This window comes from Actinia tenebrosa, unplaced genomic scaffold, assembly GCF_029948245.1.
Source record: "Actinia tenebrosa isolate PJP-AT-01 unplaced genomic scaffold, QUT_ActTen_1.0 PGA_scaffold10__47_contigs__length_13832649, whole genome shotgun sequence".
Taxonomy (NCBI): Eukaryota; Metazoa; Cnidaria; class Anthozoa; order Actiniaria; family Actiniidae; genus Actinia; species Actinia tenebrosa.
The window spans coordinates 3,469,676-3,486,758 of NW_028292570.1; the positions used below are offsets into that span (position 1 = coordinate 3,469,676).

At 39.4% G+C, this 17,083-nt stretch overlaps 3 protein-coding genes across 4 annotated transcripts; all 3 read right to left on the minus strand.

The window, feature by feature from the left end:
• Positions 1 to 2,232: 2,232 nt before the first annotated feature.
• On the minus strand, positions 2,233 to 6,364 carry LOC116302851 (uncharacterized). Of its 2 annotated transcripts, none has more exons than XM_089026529.1 (7): positions 6,158 to 6,364; positions 5,047 to 5,079; positions 4,900 to 4,983; positions 4,347 to 4,450; positions 4,011 to 4,257; positions 3,196 to 3,365; positions 2,233 to 2,455 (listed from the first exon to the last, which is right to left on the minus strand). In XM_089026529.1, exons 3-7 carry the CDS (start codon positions 4,973 to 4,975, stop codon positions 2,351 to 2,353), a joined length of 702 nt encoding a protein of 233 aa, XP_088882655.1. In that variant the 5' UTR covers positions 4,976 to 4,983; positions 5,047 to 5,079; positions 6,158 to 6,364; the 3' UTR covers positions 2,233 to 2,350. The 2 variants fall into 2 exon arrangements, with proteins under 2 accessions (XP_088882655.1, XP_031568100.1); XM_031712240.2 differs by lacking the exon at positions 6,158 to 6,364 and adding an exon at positions 5,719 to 6,090.
• Positions 6,365 to 8,878: 2,514 nt separating this feature from the next.
• Positions 8,879 to 12,991, minus strand: LOC116302858 (uncharacterized). The gene is made up of 7 exons (XM_089026530.1): positions 12,788 to 12,991; positions 12,680 to 12,703; positions 12,256 to 12,339; positions 11,518 to 11,618; positions 10,375 to 10,615; positions 9,742 to 9,902; positions 8,879 to 9,308 (listed from the first exon to the last, which is right to left on the minus strand). The coding sequence occupies exons 1-7, from the start codon at positions 12,858 to 12,860 to the stop codon at positions 9,201 to 9,203; spliced, it is 792 nt and encodes a 263-aa protein (XP_088882656.1). The 5' UTR covers positions 12,861 to 12,991; the 3' UTR covers positions 8,879 to 9,200.
• A 635-nt stretch (positions 12,992 to 13,626) lies between these two features.
• On the minus strand, positions 13,627 to 16,787 carry LOC116302857 (uncharacterized). Its single transcript, XM_031712246.2, has 7 exons — positions 16,630 to 16,787; positions 16,227 to 16,250; positions 15,645 to 15,728; positions 15,161 to 15,261; positions 14,816 to 15,056; positions 14,173 to 14,333; positions 13,627 to 13,839 (listed from the first exon to the last, which is right to left on the minus strand). The coding sequence occupies exons 1-7, from the start codon at positions 16,697 to 16,699 to the stop codon at positions 13,723 to 13,725; spliced, it is 798 nt and encodes a 265-aa protein (XP_031568106.1). The 5' UTR covers positions 16,700 to 16,787; the 3' UTR covers positions 13,627 to 13,722.
• Positions 16,788 to 17,083: the final 296 nt, after the last annotated feature.

A 17,083-nucleotide genomic window follows, 5' to 3' on the forward strand; every position in this document is an offset into this window, starting at 1 on the left:
GCTAAATTCCCTTTAATTTCAACTGGAAGTAATGAGGATTTTATTTTGATAGAGTGTCGTATATCAGTCGTCATGAACTTAGAATCCTTGATTTCATTCACAGAACGATTCCACAGGAGCTCCGAAGGTTTAGAAATTAGTACCTGACTGATAATTGGCTATGTTGAGGAAAATATTAATTACTTAAGTTACATGGGCGGGTCGAACCGAATTTAAATGGTTCTTTAAGGATTTTTCGCGCGTGTCAAACACCATGAATGATCAATGTTTGGCAAATTAAAGAACTATGAATTCTATCTGGACTGCGTATATGTGACTTTGAAATGGCTTTCAGAAAAAGACAAGTTTTAATTCGCAAATTCGCGAATTTTTGCATTCTAATGGATTCTTTTGACACTAAAACGTCTTGTGTGGGAAGAATCTTTTGGCGCTCATTTCGGAAAATTAGCTTAAAGAATAAAGGAAAAAATAATAGAATTAGCTTGAAGCCAGTAAGTATTTTTTGACTTTGAAATGGCTTCTTTTTCTTGGAGAGCAAGTCGCCCTATTTGGGAAAAAAGAGACCTCAGATCTTATTTACTGATTAATGGTTTCCCTCAGGAATGTTCAAATCAATAAAGGAAGTTTGCAGTGAAATGGTTTCCCATAGAAATGCGTTCCTCGGGGGATTTGCTTGTTATCAACGAACTACTAAATGGCTTTCCTTAAGTAACAAACAAAGCTTCAAGGCCGTATTTGAATTATCAGTAGTCTAGGTTATTCAGGGTATTCTTTCTCGGAAGAAGGCTCACTCGAAGAAAACCTTTCTAATGTCAATATACTATTAAATGGTTTTCTCGTAGAAACAAATCCATGTGAGGAAAATGTTCTGAATCATGTTTGAACAAATGCCTTGCCCTTAGTTGATATTAAATGGTTTTCTCTGAGATACAGCTGTAACTCGCTTGAAGAAAGCTTTATTTTGATTACTGTTAAATGGCTTTCAATCAAAGATAGCGCACTCGAGGAAATTCTTCTTCCTTAATTACTGCCAAATGGCTTCCAAAATACAAGCTTATATTTCTCTTTCCTTCCTTCCTTCCTTCCCTGCTCTTCCTTCTTTCTCTCTCCCATTCTTTCTTTCTTTCTCCCACTTTTTCTCTTCCTAGCCTTTTCTTCTCTCTCTCTTTCACATTTTCTTCATAATTTTAAGACAAAATCAATAGCAAAGGCAACCACTGTCCTACCACAGGCATCCCACCGAAAACCACGCTCAGGAAATTAAAAAGACGCGATGATAACAAGGTTCTTCCTATAGTCAAACATGTTATAGATAAGGATCTAAATACAGGAAGATGAATGAAATTACAATCATAAAATGTGATAATCAGACTAAAGGAGTTACCGATGATTATCGGCGACCACAGGAATCCCACTAAAGGAATTTGCACAAGGGTGATAATGCACATTCGAGTTGGAGAATATGAAGATTCTAAGAATGTTTTTTAGGTTAATTAATAATTAATGAAGAGACAAAGAAAAGGAATTTGTCAAGAATATTGGTTTATAAAGTCCATGGGGAGGTATGGTATTAATGGTGTAATTTATACCTATATCTCTGTCTGTTTGTTTGTCTGTCTGTCTGTCTTTGTGTTTGTCTGTCTGCGTCTGTTTGTCGGTCTGTTCTCAAACATGTTAAGGACTGGGTTATACACCAATTCTCTTTCAGAAAATAAAAAAATTATTTCTGGTCATTATGTTTTCTCAAACTTTCTTAAATCGTGGTTCTTTACAAGTTGGCTCCAATAAACGGGTAAAAATTTAGGTCACGTGACCACGAAATTTACATAAAATTTCATTTAAATAGGCCCTTTGCAGCTCAGTAATCACGTGCTGATTAATTCACTGAGAGCAAATGAATGAACATTTTGATTCCCATGGGTGAAATATACTGGAGAGCAAACACACTTTCTACAACCTGTTTCGAGAGATCGTAATAAAACTGCATTTCGTAACACACTGTTTACACATGTTTTCATTCAGTTCTTTACAAGTAGATAAAAAGAATCATCAATTTAATATAAAAACAAAAAAAATTTGCATTCCAGTACAGACACGTGACAGTTAGCTGCAAAGGGCCTATAGTAGTTTATTTTGTTTTTTTGTTTCTTTTTTTTTTGTTGTTTTTTTTTTTGTTGTTGTTTTTTTTTTTTTTTGTTGTTGTTTTTTTTGTTGTTGTTTTTTTTTTGTTGTTGTTGTTGTTTTTTTGTTTTTGTTTTTTTTTTTTTTTCGTCGTTTATATTTTTATTATAACTTACCACGACAAAAATTATTATAAAAAATAATGCGATTAGTAATTGTGAAAAGAGATTTAACAGAAGTTGAGAAAAGGCGTATCGTCCAAGAATATGTGCTGCAGTGACATGTGGCCAGCAGTCTTGAGACATTCAGGCATGCTCCCATTCTGGAAAAAATACTAAAATATTGAAGTATAAGTCAGAATCGAAGAATGTGTTGAAAAGTAATTATAATAGAATGAAGTAATGATTGTTTTCCTATTTCAAAGGAAGCGAAATGGCATTCCCTTGAGTATTATTCAATTCCTTCCTGCTAATTAAAAATTAAATAATAACAAACAAAAATGAAAATTGGCAAGGGAAGCATGAGTGATAATTCGTTGCCGTTGCCATGGTTTCGATCCTCGGACACCTTATCACGTGTGAGTAACTTGTACGAGTAACTTGTCGTTCGTTCTCTCTTTTGCTTCAAGGGTTTCTCTCCGGCTTCTCCGGTTTTTCTCTCTCCACAAAAATCAACTTCTAGATTACAATTCAATCTTGGAACGAGGGTCACAGGCTTGTTACCTACTGACTATTAAGTGCTACCCTCGTAAATCAAGGACGATCTATATAATTATTTCAAAATCATTTGAAAAACACAATCAATATTCTTTATTGGTTATTCTTAATGCGAACTAGGATAAATTTTCAAATATTCAAATATAAATCAAAATATAATATCAATATAATTAGCCGTCCGAGTTTCAGGAAAATCCTGGGTCGAGTTGGTATCGCAGGGCATTGTGGACTGTTTTAGGGGACAAAATAGACGCCATCTTGGAAATATATTTACCCATAATGCACTGCGATGCCATCTAAGCCCAGTGTTTTCCAATCTCGAAATGGCTAATTCAAATGAGCTGCTGTGATAGAATACCTGAAATGATGTGCTTGTAGCTCTAACAAAAGAAGTTGATGTAGTGATATCTAGGTCGTCCAACACGATCCATCCAAACCCATTCAGTTCTCCATTATTATACATCAGAAACACTGGGAACATATCCCGACATGCCATGCGGGATGAGATGTTGTACCAATACAACTGGCCTACCATACAGTACAGTTATTAGAACATTTTTTCATGATTATAATGCATGAATACGAGGGTCATGAGACTATTTCTGAGTTCGATAAACAGGATGCATTGTGGTCAACCTTGGGTACAAACAACACTATATAAGGCATGGTGAACACAAGATGTTTGTACCCAAGCTAGACCACAATGCACCATGTTCACTATCTCACAAAACCATATAAGGCATGGTGGACAAAAGATATTGGTACCCAAGCTAGACCACAATGCACCATGTTCACTATCTCACAAAACCATATAAGGCATGGTGGACAAAAGATATTGGTACCCAAGCTAGACCACAATGCACCATGTTCACTATCTCACAAAACCATATAAGGCATGGTGGACAAAAGATATTGGTACCCAAGCTAGACCACAATGCACCATGTTCACTATCTCACAAAACCATATAAGGCATGGTGGACAAAAGATATTGGTACCCAAGCTAGACCATAATGCACCATATTCACTCAGAAAAGGCCTAAAGAAGAATCATTCTTCTCATGTACTACACCTTTTTTTGAATCAATTTTTTAAAGTCAATCCGTTATTTACAGCATGATACGAATACCATTCTTTTCATTTTCCTGACACAGACTTAAACTAAATTTACTTACCCATCGACCAAAAGCATTTGCCTTTGACCCACTTCGTACCCATCAGTCCTTGCTCTCTTAGAGGAATAGTGACGTAATCAAAGGCAGAAGAGTCATTCTGTATTAAGAGACGATCCCCAAGAATCCCGGTACTTGAAGTATTGTTAGAACAAATTGAGACTGGGTCCCGGAAGTACGCAGTGATGACGTAATGACCTCGGTCATGTATCCATGGTAACGACTTGCGCAAGACTTTCTTCTTTGGTATCTAAATTTAGAGATAACTTTGATTAAAAAAGACTGCTGTGACAAATTCCAGACGTCTTGAATGGCATTGAAACCATTGCCCCAACTCACTTCTCCCTGGATGCCAACGATCTTTGAATTTGAATCGTCGAACAACAACATCACGGATTTATCTTTTCTGAGTGTGTATCGATTACCACGAAAGAAGTTTTGATCTACGAAGAAAAAACGGTCAGGTTTTGATCATATTATTTTTGGTGTCACTTTTGGGCTTTCCGAGTGGGGCGGAAAACTGATAACGAATACCACGCGCGATGAATCACGGGGCTGTATTACTGGATGCCAATTTTTCGATACTGCGGAAAGCTTAGCAAACTCTCTTGAAAAACAGACCAAGAACCAAAGTAAATGTGATTCGATTTAAAAACTTAAACCCGTTACACGGAAGGACAAAATGGCGTCCCTAGATGGACTGTATAGCGGCTGCCAGAGGTGCCTTCACATGCTTTCAGTTCGACCCTGTTGAGCTGCGCCACTGCTGTACTTGCGGTGGTGATTAGTGATGACAAGTTTTTTTCTTAAACTGCCCCATGATTCGGCGCGCGCCCTACTCGTTACCAGTTTTCCGCGCCACCTCGGAAAGCAAGAAAAAAATATTTCTTACTGTCGCATCGTGTATCTTGTACCCAGTTCCCGCTCTTAGCTTGACTGGTTGTTAAGGGCAACCGAAACAGTTTCATCCACGTAACTGGAAAAAAAATTGGGGAATGAGAACACTAAATATGGGAAATGGAAAATGAGTGTTTCAAACCTGATAATTGATTCCATCTTGGACTCTTCACATCTGGGAGAAAAACAAAAATGAAAGATGTTCTTTAAAGATTGGATGATTAGAATTAAAGATGGCCTAGTAGTTCGTAGTGCACTCTCGTCTCTCACTCTGGGGTCTCAGGCTTGATTGATTGACTTGGCAACACATGTGATCAAGTAAAGTTTGTCAGGTCCCTCCCATTATTCAAAGGGGTTTCAGTACGGCTTGAGTGTTTCCCTCTGCAAAACTTAACAAGCTATATTCCAATTCTATCTGTGAGTATAGCCATGCCCTGACTTAGATCAGCCCAGAGATTGTTTCAGGGTTTGATCTGTGTGTTAGCCATACCCTCACTTAGATCAGCCCAGAAGCTGTTTCAGGGTTCGATCTGAGTTGTAGGTGTGCCCTGACTTAGATCAGCCAAGAGGTTGTTTCAGGATTTGATCTGTGTGTTAGCCATGCCCTGACTTAGATCAGCCCAGAAGCTGTTTCAGGGTTCGATCTGTGAGTTAGCCGTGCCCTGACTTAGATCAGCCAATTAAGCCTAAGGTAAAGAGGTCTATTTAATTCTTTTTTGCTCTGTCCCTTTTGTACCTAATAAGATTTTATGCAATGAAGGTGTTATATAAATATATATAATCAAGACACCATTATTCCATTTAGACAACTTACGAGTTTCATTTGTTGGTGTCCACTTATTGGAACTTGTTTCTTGTGCATTTAGAAAGACGCAAAAGATTACAGCAAAAAACAAGCGTGCCATACTCGTAAGGAAACTGTCTTTGTATGGCCTTGAACTTTAATGGAATAAGTTTTACTTAGTGCTCCTCTTCAAAAACGCACTGGGATTTGAGGTTTAAAGATTCGATACTCATATAGTAATAAGCTTAATGGAATGATCACCACCTCGTGGCAGTCAACCTCGGTATGTTTACTTAAAATCTCTTTTAAAGCTTAAGTTCAAGAACGCAGCATCTTTGGTGCATTTAAGCATATTTAATTTCGCATTATCTTGACCATTCATGCTGTGTCTAGAGTGAAATGCTGGCTGTTTCTGCGCATCCCACACGGTACAATAGCCTTTCGTTGATTATATAACAGCAGGGCTTACCTTTTGAGTGAAAATCTAGCCCACACAGTATGTTGTTTGACGCAGTTCGTTTTGACGAATATAAAGAAATACTCAAGTGTTACGGCGTATAAATATTTGAACATCAATGGGATTAAGTAAATCCAGACAAAACTACGTAAACGAGCGAAAAACAATTTCACGCTTCACAGACAAAGATATATTACTCGCGAGAAACTAAAAGGAGGTGTAGAAAAGATGAAAAGCATTAGAATAACAAAGTCGAGTGACCTTGCATTCAATCCCTCTCGACCCACAAACGATGTATTGACACTGTCTGTGCTGTTGACGTCATAGAGGATAGCTGTCAATCATTCCTTTCGAAGGTGAATGACATTACATTCAATCTATTTATATAATACAATCCCATGCTTCAGTTTCTAATCTGAAGCGTGCGTAACACTGCCGTATACTTAGTTACTGAAATCTTAAAGCAGAATTTTGATAGAATTATTCTTAAAGTGTGCCGGTTTAAAATCGAGGGGAAGCCATTTAAGTGTTACTGCACCATCAACTTTCTTTTCATAAGAGAAATTTTCTATAAGCTCTGTGTAATGAATCTAAATTCTCAAAAATATCGTAAATACACGCTCTTTTAAGGTGAAAGATGGTCAACAATTTTGGCGCCAAAACCATACGCACGCGCGTCGTCGTAATCAAATATTCATATCTATTTATATCTTCAGTATCTGTGGTTATAGATTATTTTTAATTCGTGTTGATGGGTATTTAGTCTACTTAAAATACCAAACACGAACAAAATTCTTTCTTTCCAACAGTGTTGAATATTTAGCTTTTGTTTTCAAATCTTTTGAACGTCTTTTTTCCCTAACTGTGTGTTCTACGGGCATCTCTGAATTGATTTATCTAGAACAACGCATTTCGAGTTTTAAAATAATTATGATATAAGCGTTTTTTTTTGTTTTTTTTTACGAAATTTTACGAAAAGTTTCTAATTAGAATATTAATATTTTTACGATAAATATTGCTTTGATACCATCAATTCTATATTGGTGCCCTTATTTTTATTTTTATTTTTTTGTTTTCAAGTGATTGTTTTTAACCATTTCACCTAAAGGAGCCAACGATCTACGCGTCTAAAAGGATCCCTTCCTCGTAAGCCATTTATCTGTCATTATCCAAAGCACATATCAATCAACATACGACCTTAAGGACTGTTGTCGCACCGTTGTGGCCGGAATGTTAGTCAATGATATAATACGAGATGCACTTAGGCATTTAAGGAGCCAGGTAGTTTGTTATTATGATCGTTGTATGGAATGTTCGAGTAATGTTCTTATAAAATGCCAACACGTATCGAAGGAGCAGTCTAGGGAGGTGCGGTAGTTTTCAAAATGAAAAAGTTACTAGGAATAATAACACATGAAATTTGCATACCTTCCCTCCCTCCCTCCCTCCCTCCCTCCCTCCCTCCCTCCCTACATCCCTCCTTCCATCCCTCCATACCTCCTTCCCTCCCTCCCTCACTCCTTCCATCCCTTCTTCCATCCTCCTTCCATCTATTCATCCATCCATCCATCCAACTATAACCATCCATCCATCCATCCATCCATCCATCCATCCATCTATCCATCCCTCCCTCCCTCCCTCCCTCACTCGCTCCCTCCCTCACTCGCTCCCTCCCTCACTCGCTCCCTCCCTCCCTCACTCGCTCCCTCCCTCACTCGCTCCCTCCCTCACTCTCTCCCTCCCTCACTCGCTCCCTCCCTCACTCGCTCCCTCCCTCGATCCATCCCTCCTTCCATCCCTCCCTCCTTCCCTCCCTCCCTCCATTTCTCCCTCCCTAAATCCCTCGCTCCATCCCTCCTTCCCTCCCTCCTTCCCTCCCTCCCTCCATTTCTCCCTCCCTCCATCCCTCGCTCCATCCCTCCTTCCCTCCCTCCATACCTCCATCCCTCCATCCCTCCATCTATCCATCCCTCCCTCCTTCCCTCCCTCACTCCATTCCTCCCTCACTCGCTCCCTCCCTCACTCGCTCCCTCCCTCACTCGCTCCCTCCCTCACTCGCTCCCTCCCTCGATCCATCCCTCCTTCCATCCCTCCTTCCATCCCTCCATACCTCCCTCCCTCCCTCCCTCCCTCCTTCCATCCCTTCTTCCATCCTCCTTCCATCCCTCCCTCCATCCATCCCTCCCTCACTCGCTCCCTCCCTCCCTCCATCCCTCCTTCCATCCCTCCTTCCATCTATTCATCCATCCATCCATCCAACTATAACCATCCATCCATCCATCCATCCATCCATCTATCCATCCCTCCCTCCTTCCCTCCCTCCCTCCATTCCTCCCCTCCCTCACTCGCTCCCTCCCTCACTCGCTCCCTCCCTCACTCGCGCTCCCTCCCTCACTCGCTCCCTCCCTCACTCGCTCCCTCCCTCACTCGCTCCCTCCCTCACTCGCTCCCTCCCTCACTCGCTCCCTCCCTCGATCCATCCCTCCTTCCATCCCTCCCTCCTTCCCTCCCTCCCTCCATTTCTCCCTCCTTCCATCCCTCGCTCCATCCCTCCTTCCCTCCCTCCATCCCTCCATCCCTCCCTCCCTCCCTCCATCCCTCCCTCCCTCCATCCCTCCCTCCCTCCATCCCTCCCTCCCTCCATCCCTCCCTCCATCCATCCATCCATGCATCCATCCATGCATCCATTTTCCCCTTCTACCTCACAGGAAACATATATATTACAAGGCAAAATCATTATACTAACAACTTTATTGAACTTCTATAGTACTCACCAAAACATTATTAAGAAAATTACTAATGGAAAAATACCCCCAAAAATGAACGTTAACAGATCCATACAAAATCAGAAAAATGAAAAGCAAAGATTATTGGCCCACTCATCTCCCAAGCATGCGCAGTTTCACTAATGTCGTGTGCACGTGCTACGTAATAGTCACCAGTCAATCACAAACGCACTCCAGGTTGTCAATTGCAAACACAGGGAGCCCATTTAGATCATAAAATCAAAACAAGTGTAATTATTTCAGAGGTTGTTTTCCCGTGTCAGGTATACCTAGATGTAGCAGAGGTTGGTGTAAGGCCAATCCATGTAAATATGCTGTGTGCTCAACGGCCCAGATGAGTGCAGGCATTTTGGTAGGGTGTTCTTCTTGAAGAAATACTGAAATCAAGAGGGAAAAGTGAATAAGAAAGAGATTGAAAAACCTGGAATTGGCATACATATGTTCATTCATTCATTCATTCTTTCCTTCCTTTCATCCTTCCTTCCTTCCTTCCTTCCTTCCTTCCTTCCTTCCTTCCTTCCTTCCTTCCTACCTTCCTTTTTTGCTTGCTTGCTTCCTTCCTCCCTCCCTCCGTCCCTTCCTTCCTTCCTTCCTTCCTTCCCTCCTTCCTTCCTTCCCTCCTTCCTTCCTTCCCTCCTTCCTTCCTTCCTTCTCGATCCCTTCTCCTCCTTTTTTTCAGTTCCTTTCCTTCGTTTCTTATCCATTTTCATCTTCCTCTTTTCTTTCATTAACAGACTAAACTAATACAATCCATAGTCTATTCTCTAGTTCAATATCATTATCTCACATCCCCGCCTTAATTGGGCTCACCCCAAATCTATCGCTTGTTGGATGTTCGCATCGTTTACTCTTCAGGAATCCATTGGTGTTCCATCCAAAACTGTCCAGCCTCTTCCCGTTGTACATGATGAAAACAGGGTAAAAGTCATTACAGTCCATGTTATTTGAGATGTCGTACCAGTAATGTTGACCTGGGAGAAGACAAAGAATATGAAATGATGGTGATGATAATGATGATGTCAGCCAGTCGAAAACTTATGTGAGGCAACAAATATACTTCGCGATGCTGCACATCGCGATCGTGAGCTATAGCTGGGCTGATCTAATTCACAGCTAACACGCAGATTAGAACCCTGAAACAACCTCTATGCCGATCTAAGTCAGCGGGGTTTAACTCACAGATCAAACCCTGAAACAACCTCTGGGCTGATCTAAGTCAGGTCATGGCTAACTCACAGATTGAACCCTGAAACAACCTCTGGGGTCATCAAAGTCAGGGCACAGCTAATAGCTCACAGATCGAATTGGAATTTAGCTTGTTATGTTTTGGATAATAGTAGAAAACGGAGACAATTTAGCCTTGAATCAAGAGAGAAGCCCAACAAACTCTACTGTGAGTACAATAATACGCCACCGTTGAGTCGCAAAACTGACTGGACATACCCATCGTTGGAAAACATTTTCCTGCCACCCATTTTGAGCCAGTCAAATCTTCTTCTTTAAAGGGGATAACTATGGTACTATTGGTGGTCCCATCCAAGATAAGGAGCCGGTCACCATAGTAAATTCTTGTCTGGGTCCTACTGCATATGGTCCTTGGGTCCGTAAAGTAGGCGGTCATGACGTACATATCTCCTTCTCGGACCCATGGGTTTCTTTTGACTCCCACGATAGATCTTGCAGCCTAAAACAATGTAAACGTTAAGATCAATAGTCTCCTTCACAGTTCCCTGCGCCATCTTGAAAGGTAGCCGTGCCTTTGCATCGAAGCGAGACGAACGGTGAGCTTGCAATGATAGAGACCTTTTTTAAACACCTTGGACAATTATTCATATGTTCATATGGTTCCGCCAAAAGAAAGAAAAAAACAAAAAACAAAAAACAAGAAAAAACAAAAACAACAAACAAACAAAAACAAAACAAAACAAAACAAAAAAGAAAGAAAAGAAAGAAAGAAAGAAAGAAAGAAAGAAAGAAAAAAAGAAACAAAACTTCCGGAGTAGGTATACTTTTTAGGTCACCCATCCAGGTTCTAGCCTTCCTACACCGGGCTTGACTCGGTCTCTTAGAAGTCCAAGTTTTTTCCACTGGACCACGGTTCCCGGTGAATCAGCATAACAATAGCCGTGAAAACAATGCACCGGATAGACTAGACTTTTTAACATTATGCTTTCAACCGATTCCGTGCGTGGCAGAGATGCAAGGGATTAGCCGATATGGTCTGGGGGCCGGCTGGTCTCTCCCCTGATGCTTCGGCTAGAACATTTTCTTGCGTAATTCGTACACCCAAGGGCAGAAGGATTTAATCGCCGTCAGGTCCGAAGTCCATACGACGCCTCAGCTCTGCGGATGTCTCGGGGGTATGGCAAACTGAATCGATTTTTTTTTTAATTTAATTTTTTTTCCTTTATATTTTTCTTTATATTTTTTTCTTTCTTTTTTTTTTTTTTTTTTCTTTTTTTCTTTTTCCTTTTTCCCTTCATTTTAATTTTTTTCAATGGACGCGGGTTCAAATTCCGCCCCTTCCAGTCACTTTTTTAATTTAAAAAAATATCTTTAAATCCATGAAGTTATGATTAATCTCACCCCCATCTGTATTCCAGCCAATTGTCCATTTGCACCAAACAACAGCATCACAGCCGTGTCTCCACCCAGAATGTAACGATTTCCCGCGAAGTAATTCCTGGCTGGAAAACAAAAAGTACAATCATAAGGTAACGATTATTTTAACCAATCTTAAAGTATTCAAAACACTGTGACAAACAGCTATAATATATGTTTTTTTCAAGCCAAGCGATCAGCGCACGTATCATATTCCAAATATGTTTTTAAAAGTTTGTAATGTTATTACTTAGACATGTTGACCTTGGAACAGAGTGCCCTACTGGGACCCCCTATCGTACGTACGTGATTTTAGATTCAATATTTTCATATTTTCAATATATAAAACATATTTTCTTGACTGGAGTTTGATTAACGCAGGTAAAACGTCCAGATAAACATGAAAAACCGGTTTTAATATATCATCTTTTCGTGAAAATTTTTTCGTGTTCAACTGATTGTCGTTGACAGATTGTCAAAACTAGATAGTCAAGAATTCAACAAACAACGACAAAAACACATTTCCGTCATCATTCTGATGAAGTTATAGCCAAAAGGTCATGGTTGTTTGTTTTTGTTTTTGTTTTTTTTTATACCAAATCTACGCGTTTTATCTGTAGTCTTACATTCAATAAAATACTGAAGACTACAGGCAGATAAAGCTAAGAATGCAGAAAATGCAACATATCTTCTTGAGTAAGTTTGAGGACTTTTCTAGCGTACCATCACAAGTCTTGTTCAGCCTCCATCCAGCGGCTACTGCGGCGGTCTTGGTTGTAGGCAACTGATTAAACGACCCAAACGTGACTAAAAGAAAACCAACAAAATGTAAGTTTAACCTGGATTCCCATATGCACTTTAACGTGCTTTTTCATGCTTTATTTTTGCACTGATAGAATCAATACTTTTCATATGAATTAAAACGGTCACATTAGAAACACATTACGGTAAAGAAACTAAAAGACAGAGTTGTAAAACGAATGAAAACAAGCAAACAAACCAAACAAGAACAGGACTTGTAAAACATCTGAAACATGGTGACAAAATAAGGACAAGCTGAACGGATGACAGACTTTTGTGTCGTAGTTTTGATAGAAAAAGCAAATAAGACGATGGTGTTTCTTAGACCAAATTTACACTTACTTACCGTAAAGACTATTCCATTTTGGCGCTGAAAAATTTAATAGGATTGAAAATTTAACAAAATGTCATTGTTATTACCGTATATTACATTTTTAAAGGAATTTGTGCTTACTATTTGGGCCAGAGCTGAAAAGCCAGGCGTCAGAAAAAGCAGCCAAAATCACCACAAGAACTAAAGACTTCATTTTTAAGGGACTTGAGTTGAAGTTGCAGTTTCTTGAAAGAGTAGTTATATCACTGCCCTTCTCTCGATGATTTAACGTCTTATATACATCAACAAAATTTGCACCGTCATGAGACTGACGGGTATCAAGTTCAAATCATGCTATGTTTTTGTGTTCAAAGTCCAGTTGACATAGATTTGAATTCAATTCTTTGAGATTAAACTAGAACGCGGTCCGGAAATAGCCACATCCTCAACCGAACATGGAATAAAACACGTACGCGTAGTCGGTTCAAATGGAACTGAATCTCAAATCCAAGTAAGGTCAGTTTTTATCTCAGTTTTCGTATACATTTATATATTTGGGGAAAAAAAGCATTTTACTATATTTTACTTTGCGCAGAGAGCAAACACTTAATTTGTAAAGCAATACCAAGTTTATTCATTTTGAAGTAGTATACGAATTAGTGGGACCCTTATTGTTTTCTATCTTCATTTTCAGTGCTATTTGAATAGTACTCAGTGTTATACAGATATAGTGCATATCTGTGAAAACTAACAAAATTTTACAAATTAGTACAAAGTTTTACAAATAGATTCAAGGTCAACTGAGGTATACTGAGGTCTACTGAACTTACTAATTCGTGAAAATGCAATCAATATGCGTGCAATTTCTTGCAAAGGTTTTCGCGGACCTATGGTATGCTATAGTGTTCAGTTTGCACTCTAATTTTGATAAACCTTTTTGATCGTATTTTGAGAAAAATAAATTTATTTTCATTGACCACTTTATGTAATACAAGCATGTTTTTATTTCATGAAGTATTCATTACAGAAATACCGCGAGCTAATCCACGGTTCTGTGTTTATCATATGTCATTTATTTATCTTCCTCCAACTTTGCACAGGTTGTTGTACGGCCAGTCCATGTAGATGTGCTGTGTCGTCAAGGGTCCTGCCGTCTGCAGACATTTTGGCGCGGTTTTTGGGTCGAAGAAATACTATAAAAGAAAACAACGAAAGATGAGGTAAGTCGGGGAAGATAGAGCAAAACGGGTCACCCGTCTTCGAATATTATTATATTAATACCCAGGGTAGGGCCAACTCACAGATTGAACCCTGAAACAACCTCTGGGCTGATCTAAGTCAGGGTACGGCTAACTCACAGATTGAACCCTGAAACAACCTCTGGGCTGATCTAAGTCAGAGAATGGCCAACTCAGAGATCAAACCCAGAAACCTTTGGGCTGATCTAAGTCAGGGTACGGCTAACTCACAGATTGAACCCTGAAGCAATGTGCCGGGTATATATACAAAAGATTCACGTCACCCACCCCGAGTTTATCTTTGGTCGGATGCTCGTATCGTTTGCTCTTCAGATCACCGTATGTGTTCCATCCAAAACTGTTGAGTCTCTTCCCGTTGTACATGATGAAGACAGGGTAAAAGTCATTACAGTCCATGTCATTTGAGATGTCGTACCAGTAATGTTGACCTGCATTCATGAGATAATATAAATAATAATGAATAATAAATGAACCAGATGTGAATGCTGATAAGGACAATATGTTGGTGATGATGATGATTCATGATGATTATGATGATTATGATGATGCTTCATGATGATGATGATTCATGATTCATGATGATGATGATGGTGATTCATGATGATGATGATGATTTATGGTAATGATGATGATCCATGATGATGATGATACATGATGATGATGATCCATGATGATGATGATCCATGATGATGATGATCCATGATGATGATGATCCATGATGATGATGATCCATGATGATGATGATCCATGATGATGATGATCCATGATGATGATGATTCATGATGATGATGGTGATGGTGATGATGATTCATGATGGTGATGATGATGATGATGATGGTGATGGTGGTGGTGATGATGATGATAATCAAAATATGAATGATGGTGATACATGACATGTTAGTCGTCCTACCCATCATTGGGAAGCATTTTCCAGCTACCCATTTTGTTCCAGCCAAATCTTCTTCCTTGAAAGGAATGGCAATGGTGCTGTTGTCGGCTCCATTCCAGATAAGAAGTCTGTCTCCGTAATACTTTCTTTTATCTTTTGAGCTGCAAATGGTGCTGGGGTCTGTGAAGTAGGCTGTCATGACGTACATGTTGCCTTCAAGGACCCAGGGTCCTTTCCTGTCACCAACGATTGACTTGTCTATCTGGGGAATGATGACTTAATGAGAAGAGACAAGGACAAGGACAAGGACAAGGACTGAAGGACAAACACGAGAGTCTTCTGTATTTTCTGCTGATATTCACTCACCCCCATCTGTATTCCAGCCAATTGTCCATTTACACCAAACAACAACATCACAGCCGTGTCTCCATCCAACACGTAACGATTTCCCGCGAAGAAATTGTTCGCTAAAGGCGAAGGAGGGAAAAACCTCTCATGAGAATAGAATATCGCCTAGCAAACTCTGGCAATAATGACTAGATAAAGACACAAGAAACAAGATCAACGTAATAGAGGTTTTGAATGATCACTTGTCGGCAGCCATGCTGGATGGCAAAAAATATTGAACCCTTTAACTCTGGTAACTTGGGAGTAAAATGGAAGTATATAACTAAGTATGTAACTATTAAAAAAAAAAAACGGGAATGGAAGCTTGGAATTTGGGGTTTTGCCAAAATGGAGGCTGGGAAGTGGGATTTATAGGACCCACCTTCAGGACCCCATATCGTTCATCATGGCTGCAATCAGGTGATCATGCAAAACATAGTCAAGGACTACTTAATAATCTTACCATCACAAGCTTTTGTTAGTCTCCATCCATCGTTCAGTGCGTCATCTTTATCGGTTGGAAGCTTGCTGAACGAGAGGAACGTTACTACAAAAGAATAATGTGTTTATCTTGGAATTAGCTATTCAGAGCAAATATTGCGAGCAAATAATCACAGCGCGAGAAATCATTGGTTGAAAAAGCATTTGACACCATTGATCATCATATTCAATTACGAAAAATTATCCTACTATTAGTTTTGACAGAAATGTCCGAGAATGGTTTAGATCGATCGTACTTGACCGATAAAACTCAAATGTGTTCAGTAAATGGAATACTGCGGTATACCACAAGGAACCACCCTGGGACCCTTACTTTTCTAAATATGTACACGGAGTGGGCCATAAAAAGTACGCCTCTCATTAAGACTGGCTTGACATTTTTTTAGAGACATATAGACATTACTATATATATATAGGTTGGATCGTAGTATATTTGGATTGAAACGAGAAGGGGGTAAACAGTTTTTTTGCATCTTGAAAATTTAATATTTATTAACCTCCCTTACTTTCTGACCAGTCCCTTACCAAACTTAATTTCACTTACCGTAAAGGCTGTTCCATTCTGGCTCTACGAGGTAAACAAATTATTTGTTATAGTTGCGCATGTGTAAGATTTAAAAAAATGAAGAATGTTTAAAGTGACGAAGAGAAAGATGAAGGGATAGAAGATTTATGTGGTTGGGTTCACATTACGTCTTTTCGTCATTCGCTTGTGACGTGATCATGGGTCTGATCCCCGGACTCGTCATCACGTGTGAGTATAGAGGGTCGCTAATTAGTTCTCTCCTGTGCTCCAAGGGCTCTCTGGTTTTCTTCCCTTCGTAAAAATAAACTTCCAAATTATATTGGCGCGATCACATTCGTCGAGCGCGCACAACCGTCTGACTCTACCCTGCGTTATGATATGAACTTAAAAAACACTGTAATTCTTTAACTTATTAACTTACTTGTTGGTTTAGAGAGGAACCAGGCACTCGAAGCAGCCACGAATAAGGACAAAACTAGCAGAACTTTCATCTTAAATCGGTAGTTTGCAGTAGAGGAACGTCTTCTACGAAGGATCTTTAAGAAGTGAAACGTCGAACTCTGAACATCAGTTTTAATGAAACAGTTTAAAAGGTAAAGAAAGCTTTAAAAACGGCTGGACAAATAAGTGGATTTTTGCTGTACAAACTTTATACAATATCTATTGTATTAGGGTTAGAAAAGTATATTGTTGGATCAAAAGATAAAATGATTTAAATGTGTGAATATTGGAAGATGAAGAACAAAAAAGGTAATTTAAAAAAATATAACTTTTGAATTATTTGCAAGACATTTCGACAGACCAGTCTCTCATTGGTTGCAGTAGAAATACAGGTGGGAATATATATTTAAGAAAATAATGTCTGAGATGAACAT

Bases quoted from the DNA above. Each gene is read 5' to 3' on its own strand.
- LOC116302857 (XM_031712246.2), bottom strand. From the start codon at position 16,699: ATGAAAGTTCTGCTAGTTTTGTCCTTATTCGTGGCTGCTTCGAGTGCC. The intron at 16,251-16,629 runs GTAAGTTAATAA...TTTACCTCGTAG, and splicing joins GTTCCTCTCTAAACCAACAA to AGCCAGAATGGAACAGCCTT. The intron at 15,057-15,160 runs GTGAGTGAATAT...ATCATTCCCCAG, and splicing joins TGGCTGGAATACAGATGGGG to ATAGACAAGTCAATCGTTGG.
- LOC116302858 (XM_089026530.1), bottom strand. From the start codon at position 12,860: ATGAAGTCTTTAGTTCTTGTGGTGATTTTGGCTGCTTTTTCTGACGCC. The intron at 10,616-11,517 runs GTGAGATTAATC...ACATTGTTTTAG, and splicing joins TGGCTGGAATACAGATGGGG to GCTGCAAGATCTATCGTGGG. The intron at 9,309-9,741 runs GTGAGCCCAATT...TCTTGATTTCAG, and splicing joins CAACAAGCGATAGATTTGGG to TATTTCTTCAAGAAGAACAC.
- LOC116302851 (XM_031712240.2), bottom strand. From the start codon at position 5,809: ATGGCACGCTTGTTTTTTGCTGTAATCTTTTGCGTCTTTCTAAATGCA. The intron at 4,451-4,899 runs GTAAGAAATATT...TTTTCTTCGTAG, and splicing joins ACAAGATACACGATGCGACA to ATCAAAACTTCTTTCGTGGT. The intron at 4,258-4,346 runs GTGAGTTGGGGC...CTCTAAATTTAG, and splicing joins TCGTTGGCATCCAGGGAGAA to ATACCAAAGAAGAAAGTCTT.